Raw genomic sequence first — 25,000 nt, forward strand, 5'->3', positions numbered from 1 at the left:
TTAAATTCGCCACAAAATAAAATCCGAAAGCGATTTGAATTTTTTCCAAAACTCCTATTTTTGAAATATTGATATACTTTCGAACGATACTGTAGTCTAGCAACTTGTATCAATGCGTCTCAGCAATGCTTCAGTGTCTCAGTGACCACTCAAAATGAATTTTAATTTCGATCAAAACTTCCAATTTTCTAAGTTTTGCTATAATTTTGAACGACACTGTAGAGTGCACCACCCTAGATGCACTTGCAATTCGCCGCAGAGCTGACCTTTAGCCACAAAATGCAATTTTATATAAAAAAAGTTTTTGATTTTCCCTTGTTGCAAAACTTTTGCGCTGTACTGTGTTGCAAACTACTTGTACTGCAGTGTAATTCTACGTTTGTTTTGATCCGACAACAAATCATCAATCAAGTGATGAACAATCCGTGTCGGTTAGTTTGAGCGCAAAATTTGCGGAATATTCCGTTGGCCAAGTGAAAATAGGCCACAACAGTGTTCCTAAGTGAGAAAATCACAAAGCTGGCCTACCTTGGTGTTGATTTCGTACAAACCACAACTGCTATGGCGCTCGGAAGATGGCGATTTTCCTGTTCCTCTGCCGGTCCTGATGTGTTTCTGTCCTCGAATCCGGCTGCGAAGGACCAAATGTTCGGGCACGGCCGATGGGGGGGTTCGGATTTCGGGGAATTTCTTTCCGTCTCCAGTCGACGGCATCCACCAACACAGGAACTCCAGGTGAGTCGCACAATTGATGGCACAGCAGCTGATCGCCCCTTCGGGGGGAAGATTTCGTTTGCACTTGGGGGTGTACGTTGATGTGTTGAAAACACTTCGCAATTCGATTGCGGTTCTACTACTATCACTTGATTTCGGATGCACTTATTGAAAGTCGCTTTATTGGACTAATTACTAATTTATTAGCGAAGTGAAAAATCCGTGTGTAGTATTCAACGTTACAATCTATTCTACTTATATCTAAAATGGCTTACTACACTATTATGTGAGAACTCTCTCGGCGTTATGTTTAGTGTTGCGAGAGAGTTAATGTTATTCTAGGGTACATGTACAGATATTGATGTTTTCGAACAAATTGATTACAGAGTCAAGTGAACATAGAGGACACATATTACAAACAGAAACAATTCAGATTTCCTGATCGGTGTAGTATCGATCACAACTTGAGCTCTACGAAAGAGTATATCGTTCAAAAAATATTTTTTTTAAAATTTTGTCTAAAATTGCATAACAACATGAGATTAACAACTTAATTTCAACACTTTTTTTGTCTGGGGTCTAAATTTCTTCTTTTCTGGTCAATTTTAGACTTAACTGGCAATAGCTACTTTAAACCGGAAAACACATGGACAAATAATTTTGACATCATTTTTCCAAAAAATACAGAATTTTCATGTTTTTAAGTTTCTCTTAGCTGTAGCTTTTGACAACTGCTTGTCCAACAGTTGCAATCAGCATGGATTATTAAATTAACATATTTTGAAACATTCTGTGGAAAAAGGAACTTAAAATAATGTTTGGCATCAGTTTCATGCTGATATCAGAAAACCACGTCTAAAGGCAGAGTTACAACATCAAATTAAATTAAAATCGGAGAAAAAAAAAAGAATACAAAATATCAAACCAGCCATTCGTGAAAAAATATTCGAGGCGACAAAATTCACATTTTTCCGAGGTGCAAAGCTAAGTTTGTATTATTTCTGTTGGCGTTTGTTTTTTAGATAATTTCATTTAAGAGAAAACTTCTGGAAATAGGTTAAAATTCACTGGAAAAAATTTGTGACTGCAAAGCAAATGATTTGTATGCGCTTTGAATTTCACGAATAATTTCGAATTTTCCACATCTGCTAATGCTTGGGGTTTCCTTTCTTTGGGAGCCATTGAGAGTTCATCAGATCATGATCAGGATAGCGAGAACGCCGGAATTACAACAAACAAAATTCCTAGGCAAAAGTCTTAGGAAGTAGCTTGGTGAGCAAAACATATTCTGTTTGGGACTGTTATGCGAGTAGATTTGAAAAAGGTTCAAATATGCTCGCATAACAGTCCCATAACGAATAAAAATGGCGCTTCCTACCTTATCAATGTCCCAATTTCGAAAATTTCAGGTCTTACGATTTATTATGACAACCTAGAACACCTTCCATCAAACGATTTTCGTTTATACTGAACGTTGTGGTCACAATTCAAAAATATATTCCAAAACATGCCATGAGATTCTCTTATGAAGTGGCGCCATAAGAAAATCATTGAAATTCATAAGATTGTCTTATGAAGCGAGTGAATTCTGCAGATGAACACCTACTTCAATGACAGGTTGTTGCTTTTTATAAGAGTGTTTTATAAAAACAGAATATGTCACGTTTGATGAACATAATTCGAAACAATTGATGTTAAAAACTTTCATTTTATTGTTCGGCTAATTTGTTAGCAATTATATGAATTATAGTCGCCATCAGCCACATCAATACCCGATTCGATTCCAAACAAGTTGTTCGGCCGCACCCGGTTCTTTGACATTGGGTTTTTTGCCGGGCATCGTGCTGAAAAGTAAACAAATACAAATTACAAATATGTTCACAAAAAATAAGCTTCCATTAAAACTTACCTTTTAGAAGAATAAAATTGATACCTCCCCAACTTCGTTTGACGGTTAAAATATGACTGATGGAATGAATGTGTTCATTGTTTTTTCACAATGCCGTTTTTTTTTCTATTTTTCATAACAACTTCGTATGACAATTGAAAGAATTTCATAAGACTCTTATGAAAAATATTGTTACACTCTAAAAAGCGCTTCATAAGACGTATCTTATGAAGGTTATAATTAGAATTTGCCTGACCTGAGTGTACAAAAATTGATAAAATCTGCTCGGCAGATTAAGAAGCCCATAAAGTTGAAAATTATCACTTTCCTCCCAGTTTTCCTGTTTGTTTTTGTCTTAACTTTAAGCATGACAATTCTTCGATTAACTCATATTTTAGTTCTTACAACTTCGAAGGGACTTCTATTGTAGTGAATTCACCGATTAAATTAAATGATTTTTAAACGATCAATTTAGCTGAGAGGCTTAAGAGTACTTCAAAATCTTTTGTTTTGAAGCTAGGAAATTAACAGTTTTATCGTTTTACAGTTTAGCTAAGGAACATGAGTGTTTTCGTTGTTTTTTTTTCTTGTGCCTCAACTTGAAAACAAATATTATATTGAAAATTAGAAATATTTGATGTTTTGCTGCTTAGCTGTCAAAATTCTTCTTATTGTAATTGCTGTAAATTCAAAAATGTTACTAGTTAAAAATGATGATAAATTCCACTTATCTGAATATCCGGAGCAGGTTACTGGAGCTCAATCCTTCAAAACTCCACTTTAAAGTCAAAGAAAGTACAAAGACAATAAACTTGAATCAATAACCAATTTTGATTTCTTCATATTTTCTAAAACGAGATACGAAAATCACAAAAGAAAAAGGCAGCTACAAAATAAACAACGTCCGGTCTCGAGCAAGGATTGCTTATTTATTGTTCCAAGTTTCCAATCGCTTGTCCCTTTTCGTCGCGTGGGTCTTAGCCGATTTCCATCCGAAATTTGTTGTTCGTTATTCGTTGCTTATGTTTTTTTAGTAGTCACAGGCTCGCAAGGCCCGCAGCTAACCCCACTATCTCGCAGAAGGACCGTCGTGATGTTGCTGTTTTGGGTCCCGAACACCACCAGGACGTTGTTGCACTCCGCACGCCGCCCCTAACATGGAGAACAGACGCGCACGAAGCCCCCTAACTCATTCTGCATGCGACCAAAGCATCCACCGGGGTTGGGTACCCGATCTCCGCTAAGGTTGCTCGCACCCCAGCTAGTACCACGGGGAGGTAGAGAATCGGAGTTGCAGACAAGAGGTGATATGACCACTACCCGAGGGTTGGGTGTATGGGGTCTCGAGTTGCACATTGTCTACTTCACTAGCTGGATTGCTGCGATCTCCAATTGGTTTAGTCTATGAAAATTTAAGGAGATTATTGTAATATAATAATTTTTTTTCAGTTCTTTAATTTTTTGGTAATCTTCAGTAACAGTAATCTTCACATGACTTAAATGCATTTATAGAAAACAGATTCCCACCACTATCACCATCTCCTTCCCCCAACCCATACATAGTCATAACCATAATTAGACCCAGAACACTTTCGAGCATTTCAGCTATTCTATACTTGATACTAGAAAAGTATGAAAATTGATAAAAACACTATTTTAGCTTAATTATATTTGAACTTACAACATTCAATAGAATAAATTTATTGGTGGGTCCATCTCTGACTGTCTTTCACGGAAGACTTCTTCGTGGTAAATTTGAACCTCTTGATCTAGAAAGGAAGTTTATTTCAATACCAAATTTCACTATAAAATACTTTAAAAATTACCTTAAAATTGCGCTGGGAGAAAAGCTCCATGATTGTTAGAAATATTTTGTTTGTTTTGGTTGTTAATGACCTAATTGCTGTGATCAGTTTGTTCTCGTTTTCAAGAGGTGTACGGATATGAAGGTGAGCGAAAAAAGCGAAATCGTAGAGCGAAATTTGAGACTGACGAAATTTTTGTGAGCAAAGTCTAGCGCGAGAAAAAAATCGCAATAAATCCATTTGAAAATTTAAATTTAAAAATCTTACCACTTACTGAAAGGACATAAGAGAAGACGTGTCTCTTCTAGGGCGTTTATCAACAAGAAGAATGAATTCCTAGGACCAAGGCCGGATGGAAGGGGGGAGGGGGGGGGGGGTAATTTCAATGCCCCCCCTCCTCCGGCTTTAGGGGACTCCCGACGAGAAAAAAAATTGAAAGTTTTGCTCTAATAGCTATCAGAACCAAATATGAAACTTGGTGAAACATAATCCAGACTTAGTTATGAACCATTTCAATTTCTGCTGGTTTAATCACCTTAAAGTTTATGCAAGTACATATATTCAAAACTATATTTCTCAATAAGAATTATGATTTTCAGTTTTGACTTTGCCTTTTTAACTGATACTTTATTGTGAGAGCGAATATTTATTCAGGATCTTTCGAATCTGCATATGCGATCACAAGTTTTATGTTTTCCTTGGGATCTTTGAATTTGCATTTGCATTCCTCATGCGATTCTATATTATAAATCTCGTTTGATTATTTTTAACCTAATGCTACTGTTGTATTTCCCAGATGAAGTTGGAATGTTTAACTTCATTTTGGCTATTTCAGTGTCCGGCTTTCTCATTGTTTTCGAATTTATATATTGGTATGATGAAATTTAATTCTATTCTATTCTATTTCTTCGGAATATAACCTGTTTTACAATAAATCAATCAGAATTTCAAGTATTCAAACAGCTACAGATTTTTCAATTATTAAAATAAAAAAAAATCTAGGGATTCCCCCTAGGAAAATTGGGCCGGGCCCCCGAGAGCAAAACATGCCGAAATAGGTGCGAAGCAGTTTGAATATGCTTATTTGAAATCGAGTTAGATGACGGCCGAATTTGAGAGATTTTTTTTTAAATCAGCTGTTTAAAAAGAACGATGATCCTTAATTTAAATATAAACCGTGCTTTCTATTTTTTGCTCTACTAGGACGAACAATTTTTTGTAAAATTTTGAAAAATAGGGCATATGTGAACCAAATCTAGACATACAAAAACGCAACAGGGAAGTGGAAGAAAATTACTTGAAATTTAAGTTTTTCATCAAATCACATCAGCGGCGTTTAAATCTTATCAACAATTTAAAAAAAATCATTTTTTAATCAACTCTGAAAGTTCGTTTTTGGACACAAAACTTTGAATTTGAGTTTTTTCATGATTTAGCTAATAATATTAAGAAATCTAGGCAAACCAGGAAAGACTTCATGCTAGAAAAAAATGATAAAAAAACTCTTTTTTCTAGAGAAAATTTTGTTCATTGACAGTTTTGAACTCGATGGTAACATTTTTTATAGACCAGAAATCTCAATTCAAAACAAAGATTTTAAGTGGACATTTATCAAAATCGGTTGAAAATTGAAGAAGTTATGGTTATTTTACTAAAACAATTACCTATGTTTGCATTTTTGAATAATTTAACGAACCACAGTGTTCTATAGTATAGATTATAATCTTAGTATAGGAAGAATTAAACAAGCGTAAAAGGAATTTTAAGGTATTTTACTCGAGAGAAGCATAAAATACTGGTTTTTCATTAACACTTTTTTCTTCATTGACTGATTGCTTTTAATGAACATTTTTCATAAATCCTACAAGACTTCACCCGAAGACTGCAACATGAATGGACTTAAAACCAAAAAGTTATTGCGAATCAAAGATTGTATTTTAGGTTATTAGTTTATTATTTCATTTAGCAAATTTGATCAAACCTGCAAAGCGTATTGATTTTGCTCTCAAAAATATCTTGAATTAAATTTGGTTTGGAATTTCTTCAAAATTCTTTAAAATTCCCGTCAGAATTGGAGAAAGTAATCAAATAAGTAGGAAACTTCTATCACTTTTTTCGCAGGGGTCAAAATTACTTGAGGCCTTGACAAAAGTTGATTTAAAACCTTTATTTAATTTTTTTTTTCAATGTTTAAAATTTTTGTCAAAGAAGTGCAGTTATTTCTAAACCCTTTAATGAATAGTGACAGCAATAATTGAAATTAAAATATCTCAGAAACGCGCTTTGAGTTAGGAAGAGAATGACATGCAAAATGAATAATTTCGATACAAAAATATTTTTCTTACTGATCATTGTCAATTTCTATTAAAAAAATAATGTACCAGTCCTGTAATATTTCCTCTTTTCATGAAGTCCTTCAGTTAGTAAGAACGTGCCCTTGTGAACAAATATTTTCAAAAAAAAATTAAAAATAACAATTGACCTTGGATTTTCAGGTTGCCTACGGTTTTGCCAGTTCATAACTTTCTATTTCAACTGATGGAATAAATATTCGACTCTTGATTAATTATCAGGTATTGTTTATGCAAGGAAAAAAGTTTCGCTAGTTTAGAAAAAAAACACGACGAGACGACAACGCCACTTCAGCTGAGCAACCAGATCCTGTACTACTCTCTGGAGCCACGTCTCCAAATGTCAAAAGAATTGGTCAAATTGTTAGAATGAAAATGGTAAAGGGACAAAGAAAGAAATAATAATAACTTTTTTGGCACATCACAATAGAATAAATTAATTTATAACCTGTGTTATAAAATACAGGAAAAGTACACAAACGAACTGAAATCTATGTATGATTTAACTTCAACTGATCCACGCAGGGATTTTTTTCCCTGCACGGAAAAATTGAGTTAAGGTACACCGGGGTAAGTGGGGACGGTGGCTATTAAAACAATACTGTCCACTATTTTTGCAAACTTTTAATGCAGAATGTTAAATTTACTTGTAATCTACCCAATAACTGTAAAAGAGATACGGTTCCGACGATTGCGGATGTTTACGGTGACTTTTTGTAAATTTTCTATTTTTAACTACGATGTGGAGTTGATGTGCATCTTTTTCAATCGCAAATTTCTCGTAAACTAGCTGGTTCTTGACGAAAAACTCTACATTGAAACAATCCTTACATTCGAAACAACCAATTAGGTAAAGAAACGACGGTTAAAAATATAGAAAAAAGGGTTTATTTGCAAAAATCTAAAATTTTGTTTCCAAACCCTACCTGGGGTAAGTGGGGACGGCTTTATAAATACTAGATGTTTACACATTTTTTCAATTTTCTCTTCTTCATTCAATACAATTTAGCTTTATTTAACATTCAGATCATGAAAAATTGGGAAAATTACTTGTTTTTTCTTAAATAAGTATATATTCTCGATAATATCGGATTACACACAAAAATCATTGTAAGATGCCTTATAAATAGTACGAGTACCATGAACTTTTTTCAAAATTTCGGACGGTTCGAGCAATAAAGTAACGTATTCAACCAAAAAAACACAAATTTGTTGAAAATTTCCTGAGAAATCAAAGGGAAAATCTACCGTCCCCACTTACCCCATAAAGCGGGGTAAGTGAAGACACCAGCAGTCCATAACAATTTACGTGATAACTTTTTTCGCTTTGCGTCTATCAAGCTCATCTCTTCAGCATTTGTGAACAACATGTTCTGCACCACATTGAACGCGATTTTATCAAAATTGACCCACTGCTGATTTTTTAATGATTTTTTAAAGTTGAACTATACGAAAAACCGTCCCCACTTACCCCGGTGTATCTTATTCATAAAATGTATCGTGATTACACCTTCAAAATAACTAGTCGGTTGTTGCTCAAAATTTGAATATCCCCAATTCAATTTTGAGTAGTTTTGGGTTGCCAATATACATATGCGAACTAAAATTCGATTATTCAGCTCTGTATAAAAAGTTTGCTGTTGTTGGAATCTGTTGAGAAGGGATGTTCAAAGCAAATTGTGAGCTTTTTTGCGGGAAAGACAAGAAAACAAACCGCGTGTGTTGTGATGGTTTCTATTTTCAATCGTTTTTTTTGTTGGTGTAATCTTTATTGTTTACTCGTAAAAGGTACATTTCTCAACATTTAACGATTCTTGTATCTAATTGTTCGATTTTAGGGTGGATGCCAACGATTATCATCCGATGGGTATCTGGAAGAAAGAGCCCCACGACCATCTTTTTTCTATTCTTAATAGGGCGACCCAAAGGTGTGGCTAGAAGTACCGACAACAGCTCAACATGCCTCGGTGATCAATCCCTTTGGAAAGGGCGCTTTGGTCAATTTACAAAGATCGACGGGAAAACTTCACGTCGATAGGCAGCTGATCAGTGTTGGTTGTACGGATATTCAATGTTTGGTAAGTTACGAGAATTTCAATATTCTGACTACAACTGGTAGATAAACCTTATTGTTCGATTTCTCCTGTTTAAGAAAACCATTTTTATTTTTTTTTTGCTTTCATTCATTCAAGTTTTTTTTCGAATTGCAGCATAAACGTTTGAAAATACCAACCACTGCCAAGAATCCGCATGAAAATTTAAGAAAACTGAAATGGGATGAAAGCAAATGTAAGCTGTTTGCCAGGACAACTTTTCCAACTATCAAGATTGCATTATGGTTCCGCCGGAGCAAGCTTCCAAGATCGCGATAATCATTCCTGTCTGATCAGTTTGGAAGAAGAAACTGGTTCTGACGATGGCCTTCACTATAATCCCAACGATTCTGGTTGGCTGCTGGATAACTTTCGACTTACGCATATTTGGTCCTTCCATGTGGATCTTCTACAGCGGTAACAAGAAAGGATAACATTTTTCAGGTCAGTCAATGTGCAACATGAAAATTTTAAAAATTTGTAAAGCTACACTAGAACAACCCTAAAGTTTAAGTCACCGTTCAAAGATCGCTTAAGAAGTTTTGTAATTGCTTTGAATTTTGTAAATGTTTCTGAATAGTAATTTTAATTCCAAAAGACAGCGCTAAGTCATTTTAGTTTAGAAATATTTTATTAATTAAGAATCAAATTTTTTGAGATTTTTTTACATTACAAATTGATTATTGTACAGTACAATAATCAGTTTGTATTGTAAAAAAATACAATTTTTACAATTTAAACGAGTTAAATTAAATTCTTTTTACAGATCCTTCGTTCCCTTTTGGCATTGACGTTGGCAACATGGACGTTAATCAGTTTCAGACGTTGAAAGTTCCGATTTGAGTCATGTGAGGTTTGCTGCTGAAATAAAAATATGAAATGATATTCCGACACCGAGGTGGCTTGTCGTTTTTTAAATTGGCAATAAAGATTATATTTCTACGCACTAGAATTATTTTTTGTGATATTTTGAGAAATTTCATTTATTTTTACATTTTTATAAACATTTTGAAAATGCATGGGCATCCCCATGTCAAATTATACAGAATCGACTAACTGGCTGAAAGCTCAAAATGTATAAAAGCTTTTTGCTCACGCTCTGCGTAAAGCGCCCAAAGTTAAAACTAAGTGGAGACACTTTTGTCGAAACTGTATGGATTTTTATACAGAACAGAGTAACTTCGGTTACCGTGTGTTTCATTATTTCGATTTTCTACATTGAAAATAATTCTCACTTAAAATGAAAGTATACAAAAAAAGCTCCTAAAATATTTGAAGAAAAAAAAGACAAAAAATTTATTTAAGTGACAGTCACAATTTTCAAGCTTTTTGATTCAGCGATAACATGAAGAGAAACACTCGAAGAGTCAAAAATATTGCTCTTATGAATCTAATCGCTGGAATTTTAAGTTTTAATTTTGAAGTTCTTATCAAAAAGATATTATCAAATCTAATTATTAGTATTCATTGGAATTCGAATAATTTCCAAAAATACCGACGCGACTTAGTCGAATAGTGAATTGGTCTTTAGTTTTGACTTTAGTTGATTATTTTATTTACACGCGGTGGAAAAAATCCTTTGGAGAAAGGAAAATGTCGACTTCAAAAAGGGAAATTTCTTGGTTTTTTTCTTAAAAATCATTTTAAAAAGTTGAGAATATCTGATGAAGAATTTTTACAACCGTTAGTGATGTATGTAGTTTATCGGCTTTATTGGTTTAGAATCAAAATTTCAAGATTAAATCAAATTTTATAGGAGAGAATAAAATAAAATCTGAATTCATTTTCTTTTTTTTTAAATTTAATATTCAAAAATGAAAATTTTGTTTTTATGTTGAAAATTTTAATTTGATTTAATCTTTAAATTCTGATTGAATTTTATGAAATAAATTATCTCAGATAATGATACGCCAATGGTTTTCGTCACAAATCAAAACCTTTTGGCAACGCTGCCTTGCACAAAACAGTCAAAAGAAAACGTCAAAACAATCGAGAAAAAACGGAAAAACACGTCCGCCTGCTTATGTGTGAGTAATATCCGTGCCTGTCTTCAGTTTGGTGCATATTTTGTTATGGATTTTTGTCTCTGCGCGAATTAAATTGATAAAAATTATCAAAATTTTAGGTGATAAGCTACGAATCCATTCGGCTCGCGCTCGTTGAGTTGTTAAGACGCGTTTTGGTTTGCGATCGGAAGTAGTTAAACGGACTTTACATAGGCGTTTCGAAAGTGGAAGAATTGATTTTTAAAGACTTTTTGAGAAGGATAGTGAATTTAGTAATAGAAGTGGAAAGAAAAGCGTGTTAAGTGAGAGTTTAAGTGGAAAAAGAAAGACGCCGCTGGCGTGGCGGAAAAATAAAATGGCGGATCCACCTGACCCAAATCGGAGCCATTCAACGAAAAAACTTAACGAAGAAATGGATTTACATGGAGCAGCAAGTTTGGAGTTACAAAACGCACAAAAGAAGAACACTGGCAAGAATGGAAAAGAAGTAGTCAACATAACCTACACCTGTGCTGATGCGGCGCCTTATAGAATTTATTTTGAGCTCCGACAGGAAGAAGATGATGGAAGAATAAATAAATTCATTGTCGGTTCCACATTACGGAAAATGGACAAATATAGGAGGCATATTATAGATATGAAACAATCAGGGCGTAATCGCATAATGGTCTATTTGAACAGTTTTGCAATGGCAAATATGCTCATGGAGGAAATTAATAAGAGCCAAACCAGTCCTTTTAAAGCATATGCACCGCAACACTTGGTATGCGTCAGTGGAGTGATCGTCGGAGTTCCCCCTCAAATCGATGTTGAAGAGATCAAAGCGGACTTGGAAAGCGAGGTGCCTATAATAAGTGTCAAACGATTGACTAGACTCGTTGAGGGAAAACCAGTTCCCGCCAATCGGATCAGCATAACATTTCGATCAAACGAGCTCCCGAATCGTGTTAGATTATTCGCTTGCTCCACACGCGTAAGACCATTCGTACAAAAGTTGCTGATCTGCGAAAACTGTTTTAGATTCAATCACCGAACCGAACATTGCAGAGGCAAAAGACGTTGTAGGCGGTGTACAGTGCAACATGAAAAACATGAGGACTTTTTGACGTGCAATAACCCCATCAAATGTGCGCACTGTAAGTCAGCAAATCATCTTACACAGGAAGAAGAATGTCCAGAAAAACAACGCCAGAAAAACATCAAAGCGCTTATGGCAAAACGAGCAATAACCTTCTTGGAAGCAACTGAACAGTACCCAATATGGACTCAAAATACATACGCACCATTGGAAAATTTGGAGGAGTTCCCGACAATCGACAGCTCATACGCAAAGATAACCGCAAAGCAACATGGCTTTTCCGATCCCCTACGTGAACAGTGGCGGCTTACGAACATTGAACGAAATAAAATAACTCCGGCAATCAAGTTACACACCGAGAAAACAAATAACCAACCAATTGGTGGAAAGAGATTGAGACCAAACACTTACACCAACGCAGACAGAACTACGGTAGACCGGAACTACATTGTCAAGGAAGCAGGTGACGGGCGACAACTATTTGGTACACCAACAAATCCAATCAGCGTAGACGAAAAGGAAAAATGGGACCATCTACTACAAATGGCAACTAAGAAAGCGGAGATGACTGCTAGCCAGCAAACTCAAACAACATTGATGAGTTTCTATGCTGATTTTCTTCAACAGCTTGGCAACGAGGAATCTGTAAAAAGTAAGTTCAAAATCTGTACACAGAAGTATTTTAAACTAGCTAATTCAATATTTGACAAATAAAACAGTAACACCTTCATGAAAAAACAGTAACTTCAATAAAACATGTTAGACTCTAGTTATTTCATACTGCAGAATATAAAATAAAAATGGGCACTGTAAAAATAATTCAATGCAATATACAAAGTCTTGATAGACACAAATCAGAACTCTCTAAAACCCTTATTTGTGGTGGATATGAAATAGCTCTAATTTCAGAAACTTGGATTAATGAAAATATCGAAAGCTCAAGCCGATATCAAATACATAATTATCATTTGATATCTCAGGCCAGACATGACAACTACGGAGGAGCGGCAATATTTCTACATAACAATTTTAACTACACAAAAATCCAATTGCCAAACACCTGTCATTGGACACAGGCTTGTGCAGTTAAAGTCCTACCCTTAGATTTGGTGATTCTGTCTATATATGTGAGTCCTTCAATCTCCAACACAGAATTCGAGGATGACATAAATAAAATCTTTAATTCTGTTAGGCAATACAAAAAAGTGCTATTAGGAGGCGACTTCAACGCTCACCACTATGTGTGGGGAAGTGAAAACTGCGATCGAAAAGGAACGATTTTGATGGATACGATAAACAACAGCAACCTGTTAATAGCTAACGACGGATCATGTACATTCATCCCCATACAATTAAACTCAAGGTCATCTGCAATAGACATCACACTAAGTTCAATAGAATTAGCTCCCTCGACTCAGTGGAAAGTCTTAGATTTTAGCATTGGTAGTCATCATATGGTCATAGAAGCATTAGTAGGACATACGGCTCATACAAAAAACAAATATATTTACAACAAAACCAAAATATGTGAGGCAATGACAAAGCTAGACCCGAGCGTTATAAAAACAGTAAAAGATCTAATCCCTGCTATAAAACGAACTTGCAAAGAACACAGAAAAAAAGACACTAGGGAACCGAAATTTTGGTGGACTGATCAGGTAGAACAGGCATGGAAAGAAAAATGTGATGCGAGAAAAAAGTTCAACGCCCTCTCCAATATTGAGAACCTTCTGGATTTCAAGAAAAAATCGTCAGTGTTTCTTAGAAGAAAACGAGAAGAAGTCAAAAAAAAATTCGAAGAGCTTCCCAATGAGTTGACCCCTTTTATGAGCTCCAAGGAACTATGGACCAAAATAGGAAGATTGACCGGTAAGAAAATAATAAAAAAACAAAACAACATTATGTTCGATGATACGAAACTAGCAGAAGAATTTTTGGATCTCCACTTTGGGAAAAACGATCCTCAATATTTAGAAACACCTATACCGCTGACAACTCAAAACATTTTAAACAGAGGTAATTGGGACCGGATTCTTGCTAAAAAGAAGAAACATTCAGCTGCCGGAGGAGATCGCATTACGTATGAGATGTTACGACATATTAATCCAAAAGTAGTCGACAACATGATTGCAGATCTAAATGAAATGTGGAAAAGAGGATACATCGAGGATAGTCTCAAATCAATTAAAATTGTAGCAATTCCAAAGCCAGGAAAGGACCAAAGTCTACCATCAGGGAAGCGTCCAATTAGCCTTGTACCAACAACCACAAAAATTGTTAATAGTGCAATTTTAGAAAACCTGAACACATTTTTGGAAACACGAAAAATTTTACCAGCAACGTCATTCGGTTTCAGAAAAAATATGTCCACGACCACTTGTTTGTCTTTTGTGATCAACTCCATTAAACAAGGCAAGCGAGACAAGAAACTGGTAGCCCTCATATGTGTAGATTTGAGCAATGCTTTCAATGCTGTAGATCCTTGTAAATTAGAGGATATGCTCTCAAATTTGGGTGTATCTGGAGACATAAGAAATTGGATATTCTCATTCTTGATGAATCGGAAAGTTTATCTAGAAACCAGGGACTCTACAGTCTGTAGAACTATCTGCAAAGGTCTTCCACAGGGTGATGTGTTATCACCGACGTTATTTAACGTTTACACACTTGATTTGCATCGCATTGAACATACTGAAGTAACACTAGTCCAATTTGCCGATGACTTCGGAATTCTAGTGAAAGGGAAAAGCTTAAACGAACTTAATAAAAATGCTCAAGAATACGTTAACTCTTTCGTGGAAGTGGCAGATACCTTGAATTTTTCTATTAATCCTGACAAGACGAAAGCAATATTTTTCCAAACAACGAATAAAATACTGGATGTAAAAATAAAAGGGTCTCAAGTGGAAACGGTGAAAGCTCACAAGTATCTAGGAGTCACTCTTGATCGCTCATTAAACTTTGGAGCGAATACACGAGAAATCACTAAGAAGGTAACTGATAGGTTGAACATGCTGAAAATAATATCCGGATCACAAAATGGCTCACACCCACAAACAATGAAAAACATTTACACTGCTCTTATGAGAAGCGTCATGGAGTATGGCATTGCAGTTCAAAACAATACATGCAAGACCAACCAAAATAAAATAAGAGTTGTCAATAACCAATGTCTTCGAAAGGTAACTGGCTGCTCCAAGTCCACTCCTTTGAATGCACTTATTGCATTATCAGGCCAACAACCGCTCTATCTGCGACAAGAAGTTATAACTTGCAAGGAAATAGCTCGATGTATAAATAGAAACAACATCTTAGCATGCCAGCTTCGTGGATTGAATGAAGACGCGGCACCAGTGGGTAGATACAGCTATCAAGAACACATCTACATGAAAAACAAAAATACATTCGATAAAATTTCATTAATTGTAAACTTCAATAAAACAACCGACATCACAATAGCAACACAACTAGAGGGAATGGAGCTTGCCAAAAGAAACATCAATCCAAAAATATTGAAACAACTAGTATTATTCACCATGAACAAAAAATACTACCGACGCAGACGGCTATTCACAGACGCTTCCAAAAGCAACAACAGATGTGCAGTTGGAATTTACATCGAGTGTACCAACAGTAGGTACTATTACCGTCTTACAGATGAAACAAGCATCACCACTGCTGAGCTTATCGCCATCAGGAACGCTATGTCTTGTATACAACAACACAATATACTAGATGCAGTTGTTTACACAGACTCCATGTCTGCTTGTACCATGCTAGAAAAAACGCTTGATGATTCAATAGGACCAGCCTTACTTGTAGAGACCTTAGAGATTGCACAACGATTTGGTACATCATTCCAGTGGATTCCCAGTCACGTGAATGTCGAAGGGAACGAAATCGCAGATCAACTGGCAAACATGGGACTATCAAACAACGCTCCAATTCTTCAAAACCAGCTGTTGCTGAAGGACGTATTCCATAAGTTCGAAACTGAGGCACTCCAAAAAACAAAACGCTGGTATGCTGAATACAGTGATGCAGATGGAAATCTAAAAGGAAAAACATTTAGAAAAATCTATCCCGAATACTTACCTATTCCGTGGTACGACAAAAAGCATCTTGAAGGCAATCAAATCCGTCTGATAAATCGATTGATGACAGGGCATGATTATTCTCGATTTTGGTTGAACATCATGAAAATTGAAGACGATGGTGACTGTGATATTTGCCAGTTGCCCGAAACAGCAGAGCACTCAATATTAGTTTGCCCAAAATACAACAATCTGAGATCCAAGTATCCATCCGAACTTAAATTTAATAGTCTAACCGATTTGTTAAAGTTGAATGATGAAGAACTGTTGAAAGAAGTTACTGATTTTGTCAAGAAAGCTAGATTGAACTTATAAACAACATAACAAAACTAAGGTACAGATACCAATAATTATCCCGTTGCCAAGCACAGCTGCTAGCCGTCTGGCTAGTTGCTCACGAAAATGGCCATATAGTCTCTGTTACTGGGCCACCAATTGAGGTTGTCAGAAGACAACTTCGCTCAGAGGAAGAAGAAGAAGAAGAAGAAGCTACGAATCAGGGAGCAAACAGTCTCGAAAGTAGTCCTCTGGTGTTTGGGCGAAAACAGAGCTTGTTATCTAATCAAAATTTAAGGTATTTCGATTGTTTTAACAATATTAAAGTCGTTTGAATTTTTCCCTTTCGGTGCTGCTGCAGGAGCAAAAAATATTATTTTATATTTTTCACGACAACCAATTGCAGATAAAAATACAGAAAGTCAGTCTCGTGTGGAACGTCAAAACGAAAAGCGATACTGCGCTGGTCTTCTTTTGCGCGAGATTGCAGCTTTGATTTCGTGAGCCGGATTGGTACCGATTTGTAGTGCAAATCCGAGGATCCCTTCGTTGCAGTCTACCGGAAGTGGAACGAACGAGACTCAAACCACCATGGCCAAGTATTACGAGAACATGACCACCTTCAACTATTCCTGGGAGCAGGTGACCCAATGTTTCTGGAACCGGTACCCGAACCCGTTCAGGTGAGCCCCTGCCGCTTTTCCCAGACCAAAGTTCAATTTTATTTCTATAGAATTGCATGTGGCAATGTCGTTCGCCGCGTTGCAGCTTTTCTTGCGCGATCCTTACCTTCCTTGCTATTTGACCAAACGCCTTGAGAATGTGGGTTGCGGCTAATAGTAGACGATCACCATATAGTAATTACATAATTTTCAAGTGTAGATGTATTCTGCCCATTTGGCTAGCACGCGTAATTTTTGTTGCCTGTGAGTCAATTGATATTCCACTTGATGTGAATGAGAAGGGCGAATACATTTGTACCGGATGATTGTCTTCTGAATAATAAGCGTTCGAACCACAACGTAAATTTATTTATTTTCTTAGCTGTTTTTAATTTGTAGAAGTTTGCAATATTTCCTTACGTTTAGAATAAGTGATCAGAGAATCGTGATTGAAGTTGGTGAGAGTTATCAGTGGTGAGAGTCCTAAGAGAAAAATCATTCAGCCGGTGACTACTATTCTATCCCTCAAAATAAACTTTAAAAAATTATTTCCAAATATTTTAGCTAGGCCAAAATTTGTAAATGTCGGGCTCACTAGAAAACTCAACTTGAGTGATACTCTCTATTGAATTAGTCCTCGATAAGAAATATGAGTTCAATGAAACCAAATCCAACACTTGAGATGATGATTGTACGTTAGACTGCCCCAAATGACCCGACTTTGGAAAAAGTTATACGCTGCAGGCTAAAATTGGTCCTGGGCCTAGTACAAGATCTCATGCCAAATTTGGGCCAGATCGGATCACGGGAAGGGGTCGCTCAACGAGCCTAAAGTTTGTATGGGATTTTGAGACATTTTGTTCGAGAGAAACATGAAAAACCAGTTTTTCGTCAATAACTTTTGTCTCCCTCGACCGATTTCTTTCAAAAACGGATTTTCTTAAAGCCTGAATTATCACAAATATTTCATTTGAAGGTTGCATTTCAATTAAAGTTAAGATAAAAAAGTTATTAAGCTTCAAAAATTGGTTAACTTTTTTAAGGGTGATATTCATCACTTTTTTAACCTTCCCATGCCGTTCGGGTCAATATGACCCGAAGCGCACATTTAAAATCTCTTTATCATCATTCCAATATACTGAAGAACTTGGAATTTTGACAGACCAAGTATGTTCTATGAAAATAATGATCAAATTAACGTCAAAAAATTGAAATTTGAGTTTTGAAAATCGGTTCATTGGGAAATGAAATACAGCTAAGCAAAGCAAAAATTGGATATCGTTTTTTTAAAGTTAGATTTTTTTCTACCGGAAAATCTGAGATAGCGGTCAAAACTTTCATTGGGCCCCAACATATCTATACACTGTCGGATAGATGGATTCTTGACGATTTCAAACATCAATGAAACACTTAAATACAGAAAAGCTGTCAAAAGTTATGAGCATTTTAAAAATAAAATTGATTTTTCGGACTTTTCACTTTCTGAACCAGTTTCTGATATCTTGGTAATACATATCGACTTTATTTTAAAATTTTGAGTAATAAGAACAAATTAGCTACACAATGAATATAATATCATCAAAATCGGTTAACATTTACAGTCAGGAGAACGAAATCAAACTACAACTCAAATTTCCTGGAAACGGATATTTTGCGAACGGCATGGGAAGGTTAATGAGGCGAATAAAGTCCGACCAGAACACTCAATGTGAAATGCATGCCGTTTCGTCAAATAATGACCGATTTTAACCATTGTTGTTGCGCTCGATTCCATTTTTTTATGTTTTTCTGATAATTGAGTTTTGATGATATTCACTTGATAGTTCGGAAAGAAGTAAGGGCGGAAAAATGCTTGACAATTGCATAACCTCAGGGGCTTAGGAACATGACTGGACGATTTGTGATGCCAATTAAAAGATAAATTTAAATTAAAAGATGTTTAGAGTGTTTTTTATTACAAAAAATAATGAGATTGACACGTGAAGTTATTCAAAATCTTTTTTTATTATTGCTTCTTCTCGAAGCATGCACGGTAACAGAGTTTCAAATAAATTTCTTTGAAACGTAGTGCGTACATTAAAAAAAGAAATTTCAAACTTAAACACAATTCATTCTAAACCTAATAAAATACTTTGTTGAAATCAATTAACAATATCAACCTTCATTCTGTATCAAAACAAAGCTACAGCTAATATAATAAAAACATGAGAAAAATATAAAAGGACCTTTTTTCGAAAAATTATCATTTCATTGGCATCATAAAGCGTTGGTCCATGTGTTTTTCGATCTAAAAAAAATGTTGGCGGTTGATTCTAAGAATAACAATAATTCTGAATAGATTTTTTGAGAAAAAAAAAATTCTGCGCTAGGTAGAAAAGATGAAACATAAACCTCGCCCAAAGGCGGATATATGTACAATAGACTGCCCCAAATTTGTGTGGGAAATTTAAAACCTGTGCGCTTTAGGTTAAAATTGATTCTAGTCCTAGTACAAGATCTCATGCCAAATTTGGGACAGATCGAATTACGGCAAGGGGTCGCTCAACGAGACTGAAGTTTGTATGGCATTTTGAGACATTTTGCTCGGAAGAAACATGAAAAATCTGTTTTTCATCAATAACTTTGGTTTCCATTGGCCGATTTCTTTCAAAAACGGTTTTTCTTAAAGGATGGTTTTTATCACTGTTGATGAGTTGGGCCGGTCGAACATATTGACGCCTCAACAGTAAATGAATACCACCGTAGAAAGTTAGCCTATTTTTGAAGCCTCATAACTTTTTTTTATCTAAACTCTCATCGAAATGCAGTCTTCGGATGAAATATTTTTGATAATTTAGGCTTTTAGAAACATTGTTTTTGGAAGAAATCGACCGACGGGAACCAAAGTTATTGATGAAAAACTGTTTTTTTATTGACATCACAAATCGTCCAGTCATGTTCCTAAGCCCCTGTGGTTATGCAATTGTCAAGCATTTTTCCACCCTTACTTCTTTCCGAACTATCAAGTGAATATCATCAAAACTCAAATATTAGAAAAATATTAAAAAGTGCAATCGAGCGCAACAACGATGGTTAAAATCGGTCATTATTTAACGAAACGGCATGCATTCCCTATTGAGTGTTCTGGTCGGACTTTATTCGCCTCATTAAAAAAGTGATGAATATCACCCTTAAAAAAGTTAACCAATTTTTGAAGCTTAATAACTTTTTTATCTTAACTTCAATTGAAATGCAACCTTCAGATGAAATATTTGTGATAATTTAGGCTTTAAGAAAATCCGTTTTTGAAAGAAATCGGTCGAGGGAGACAAAAGTTATTGACGAAAAACTGGTTTTTCATGTTCCTCTCGAACAAAATGCCTCAAAATCCCATACAAACTTCAGGCTCGTTGAGCGACCCCTTCCCGTGGTCCGATCTGGCCCAAATTTGGCATGAGATCTTGTACTAGGCCCAGGATCAATTTTAGCCTGCAGCGTATAACATTTTACAGGTTTTAAATTTCCCATATAAATTTGGGGCAGTCTATTGTACGTGCATAGAAACGAATGATTTAACGGCAATTGTAAAATCGCCAATGATTAGAATTGACGAAATGATTGACTTGACGAAATATTTAATTCCGCTTCCTTTCTATGATCCGAGTTCATTCGCAATCATCCCGAATAACTATCCTAACCAACCTCCAATCTTATACATTCCGTTTCCAGCACCCACGTCCTTTCGGAGGACACCGTATGCCGAGAGATCCGCAACGGCAAGCTGCACAGCAAACGGCTGCTGACCAAAACCAACCGGGTACCGAAGTGGGGCGAGCGCTTCTTCAAGGCCAAATCCGTCAACATACTGGAGGAATCGGTACTGGACCCGCAGGAACGGGTCCTGGTCACCTACACCCGCAACATCGGCTTCAACAAGATTATGGTTCGTAGTTCTTAACATCTTCTGGAGTCACCGACTTATGATTGTTTTGTTTCAGAACGTTGTTGAAAAGGTAACCTACAGAGCATCTCCAGACCATCCGGGTAAAACCGTTGCTGTCCGATCGGCCTGGGTTGACTCGTCCGTGTTCGGATTTGCGACGGCTATCCGTGCCTTCGGTCTGGATCGGTTCAAGAAGAACTGCGCCAAAACGGTCGATGGATTCAACTTCGTGCTGCATCACATGTTCCCCAATCATCCGGCCTCGTTGCTCGCGGTGGCCCAGCAGCACCACACCAAGAGCCACAAGATCAAGGAGGCCGCCAAGAACGCGTCGGAGCACGTGAAAGCCCAGGCCGAACAGTTTGTGCAGAACATAGCGGTGAAGGGTTGAACCAAGCCCCCTCCACCCTAGTGTGGCGTCTTCTTCGTCGTCGCCGTTCACACTTCTGCGGGTTTGTTTTACCACACTATTTGTACAGGTGTAAGATTTTACCGACACAAATTCCCTAGTTGTAGCGTATTCAAATTATACAGTTTTGCAAATCGTAGCGAAAGTTGATGGCCGGTGCCGGGAATATCCTACCGGTATTCAATCTAGTATTTCTTCACTGACATAGAGAGAGAAACAAAAAGACAAGCAGGCACGATTTGCAGAAGCAGCTCGAAACTTCTTGAGAAATTATTTTAGACCTGTGTATGTGGAGGAGGATTTTAGAAGCTAAACCAGTTTATCTCACGTGTAATGAGGGCGAGTTGTTCAAGCTTTTTCTTCAATAAACCTTCTAATATATTTAGAATGCTAGATAAGTCATTCGAAGCAGATGAAATGTGTGTGACGACCTATTAGTTTGATTTGACAAAACATTTCGATACAATTTTTGTAATGTGTGATACGTACTATTCATTCATATTTCAACTTTTTAAATTTTTGCAACTTTGCTATGCCTTCGATTAAACTTTCTACAAAAGAGTCTAGCTTTAAAAACTCCACTCGCTTCCAGGCTTTCCAGTTTTCTTTTGAAACACTGGAATTTCACCTAAAATAATATTGCACGTTCCGATTATAAACCCTTTATCTGGTGTTCTACGATTCACATGACACTAAGCACCGCATCTCGGTTAACCTATGCACTTCTCGACTCTATGCATGAAATTGTTCAATCATATACCATTAACGCAGGGATGCCCGGGAAACCTACAATAGATGAAGAAGGCCTACAGATGTAGCACCTTAAGAAAATCACCATTCAAAACACTTTTATGCTATATACGTATGTAGCTCTAGTATGCATCATTCCATGCCGATAATCAATTACTGTTCAAATCAACTAGCGTTGAATAGAAGAGAAAAAAAAACCAGGAACTTCACAATCCACTAAACGTTCTGTCTATGTGTTACTAAAAATTTTATAGGTACTGTAAAGTGTACAAGTTCAACTCCGAGTTAGTCATGATTTTATCCTTCAAACTAATAATTCGAAATCTGGTAGTCAGAAGATGACGTTGAAAATTGAGAAGCAATGAAAAACAATACCTTAGAAAAATACATTAAATGGTAACTAAACAGAAGAACATTAAACCAGCTGCTAGTATCTCGAGAAACGCCGATAGTATATCCAGTATATTGTTAGCTCCCGCGCTGTTACGCTAAACAAAAATTTGTAAATTCTAGTGGACGATCAATCGTCACGCATGAGGTCTTGGTGGAGGTTAGGGTGTCAGGACTCTGAGAAAACCTTTGTTACGATTGATCGTGGAAGACATAATATTATTTTAATATACATTTTATAATTTCGTTATAGAAGCTCGATTGTAGCCCCGTTTAATTGCATCCGAACGATCCCTGAAGTCGATCTTCCTAAACCTTTGGAACTAACTCAAAAAGTTTGTTATTTGCATTTGAACAAAGAGGGTTTCGTGACAAATGAGAACGTTTTCTGTAGCTACTTTCATTGAATACTTTGTGGTATAGCCCATAATAAGCTGTTTTGCCTTGATCGTGTTGGTTCATGCTAACTTTTCAGTCGAATAAAACAAAGGAGTACTTCCTTGGAGACGAGCCCATCGCACATGTGAACCACGTTAATGATCTTGGCGTCATCCTAGATCAGCGTCTGTTATTCAAGGCACACAACAACTACGTGATTGGCAAAGCATCCAGAAGTCTCGGTTTCATTTTTAGAGTGGCTAAGGACTTCAAGGACGTGTATTGCCTGAAAAGCCTCTACTGCAGCATTGTTCGCTCCATTCTTGAATACGCATCAGCATGATGCCCCTACTACCAGAACGGTGTTGATCGGCTCGAGGCTTTCCAGCGGCGATTCTTGAGTTACGCCCTTAGACACCTGAACTGGCATGACCCTTTTCGCTTGCCAAGCTATGAAAATCGATGGCGCCTCATAGACATTGATACCCTTCAAGCCCGCACGTGTTGCATCGTGCCTCATTCGTCGCCGATCTCCTGACATCGCGGATCGACTGTCTCACGTTACAGGGAGCTATCCCGCTTAGTGTACGACCCCGTGGTCTTAGGAATCAGGATCTTCAATTGTACCATATTCCCATTCGAATGAACAATTACGGAGCCAACAGCGCCCTCATCGGTGCAATGAAATCGTTCCATCGTTTTCGGAGCATTTGGACTTAGACGTTTCCAGGGATGTTTTCCGAAGAAAAGTGATAAGAGCCTTGAGAACCCCATAGTTGGAGTTAAATGTTTTGCTTGTTAATTTCAGTTTTAAGAAATCATTTGGACCAAACAAATAACAAAGAACCGAAAACAGATAGAAGGCGCTTAAATGAACTAGCGACGAAAAGAGCTAATCTCGTTTTGGTTGTTTAAATACATAAGACTTTGGAGACATCTGGCGCTATTATGGAGTCGAAGAGCTCACAGCTCGAATGCCGCGATTATTGCGAGGGCATTCAACGAGTGAGCCCAGCAATGAAATAGTACCCTTAAGACGAACGCCAAAGGACAAAGTCTACTTGAAGCTTTGGCTAGGTTGAGTGTGTTCCTTGGCAATACTAGGACCTACCGACCATTGAGGTATCACTTCCGCTTGGGTCAGACAACGTTGGAAGAAAACACAATTTGTCAAGAATATATTTTTCAAAGTATCGGAGTGAGAATGGAACCCATCCTGTCAGCGAAACGGCACAGTAATGGCAACAATCGCTAGTTCACCCGAACACTTCGCAGTATCTAGCTATCGATGAGGTGAGTTATGAAAAAGTCTAGAGAAGGGACCTCATCAGGAGATGCCAAATTCAAGAAATGAAGGGAGAACGTTTCTTGGCAACAGTAACTTTGGCCGTTTGCAATACCTTTAATATTGTCAGTTAGACGGCTGCAGCATTGCCAGATTGCAAACCGCCCAAACCTGTAGATTTCGAGAAACGATCCGTAGATCCGTAGAAGTGCTTAAAAACGTAGATCTACGGATTTCTCCTGGCAACGCTGGGCAGCTGTGGTATTAGAAGTGCAACATCAAGTGTAAACGCGCTTGATGTATACCTGTGATCAAAGGGCGCGTCAAATACGCCAGACGCGCCCTTTGATCACAGAGAGCGTCTATGTGGTAACGGCAGCCCTGAAGCGGATCATGTTGAACACCTTGGTGATCTGAGGCAGCAGAAGAATGATATTGTCGAATCAGTTCTTAGAAACGATGGTAGAGGCTGGAAATTGGGTCTAGGTTAAGCAGCTTGGCAGCATACAAAAAGGTGATCACGTCCAAAGTGAGACGACAAGCCAGGAAGATCGTCTCAAGGGCTACTCTGAATAAGCAATTGAAGATCGTAGGCCTAAAAACAGGGTTAAACCAGGGTCGCCAAGATTAAACGGTTATCAAGCTAAATGAGTCAGAAGACCAATGTTCCATGGCTGGTACCGTCATCGCTTTCTGGTAGACCGGTCTACTCAACGCTCAAGGAGGATTGTTCCACAACAACAGTTTACCGTTCGGAGTTAAATTCGCCCCTGGTGCTTTCCAGCGTATCATCAGAAGCATGATAGCCTGGTCTCACATGTGTCTTGAAGTCATCATGACTGCAGAAAAACCTCAAGAGGGGCATGATCACGTCCTTAACGTCGTCCTCGAACGCATCC

General features: G+C 37.0%; 2 protein-coding genes across 2 annotated transcripts in view; one reads left to right on the top strand and one right to left on the bottom strand.

Moving 5' to 3' along the window:
- The window catches only part of LOC129746387 (centrosomal protein of 83 kDa), a 59,453-nt gene that overhangs the window by 30,957 nt on the left and 3,496 nt on the right, over window positions 1-25,000 (bottom strand). The window lies entirely within an intron of this gene.
- LOC129746388 (protein preli-like) lies at window positions 16,511-22,697 on the top strand. Its single transcript, XM_055740024.1, has 4 exons — window positions 16,511-16,603; window positions 16,712-16,988; window positions 20,676-20,889; window positions 20,945-22,697. Exons 2-4 carry the CDS (start codon window positions 16,897-16,899, stop codon window positions 21,278-21,280), a joined length of 642 nt encoding a protein of 213 aa, XP_055595999.1. The 5' UTR covers window positions 16,511-16,603; window positions 16,712-16,896; the 3' UTR covers window positions 21,281-22,697.

The sequence above is a fragment of the Uranotaenia lowii genome, chromosome 2 (genome assembly GCF_029784155.1).
Source record: "Uranotaenia lowii strain MFRU-FL chromosome 2, ASM2978415v1, whole genome shotgun sequence".
Classification (NCBI taxonomy): domain Eukaryota; kingdom Metazoa; phylum Arthropoda; class Insecta; order Diptera; family Culicidae; genus Uranotaenia; species Uranotaenia lowii.

What these genes read in the sequence shown, in the direction of transcription:
- LOC129746388 (XM_055740024.1), top strand. Translation starts at nt 16,897, where the DNA reads ATGGCCAAGTATTACGAGAACATGACCACCTTCAACTATTCCTGGGAG. An exon ending in CGGTACCCGAACCCGTTCAG is followed by an intron (nt 16,989 to 20,675) that starts GTGAGCCCCTGC and finishes TTCCGTTTCCAG; the next exon opens with CACCCACGTCCTTTCGGAGG. An exon ending in TCGGCTTCAACAAGATTATG is followed by an intron (nt 20,890 to 20,944) that starts GTTCGTAGTTCT and finishes GTTTTGTTTCAG; the next exon opens with AACGTTGTTGAAAAGGTAAC.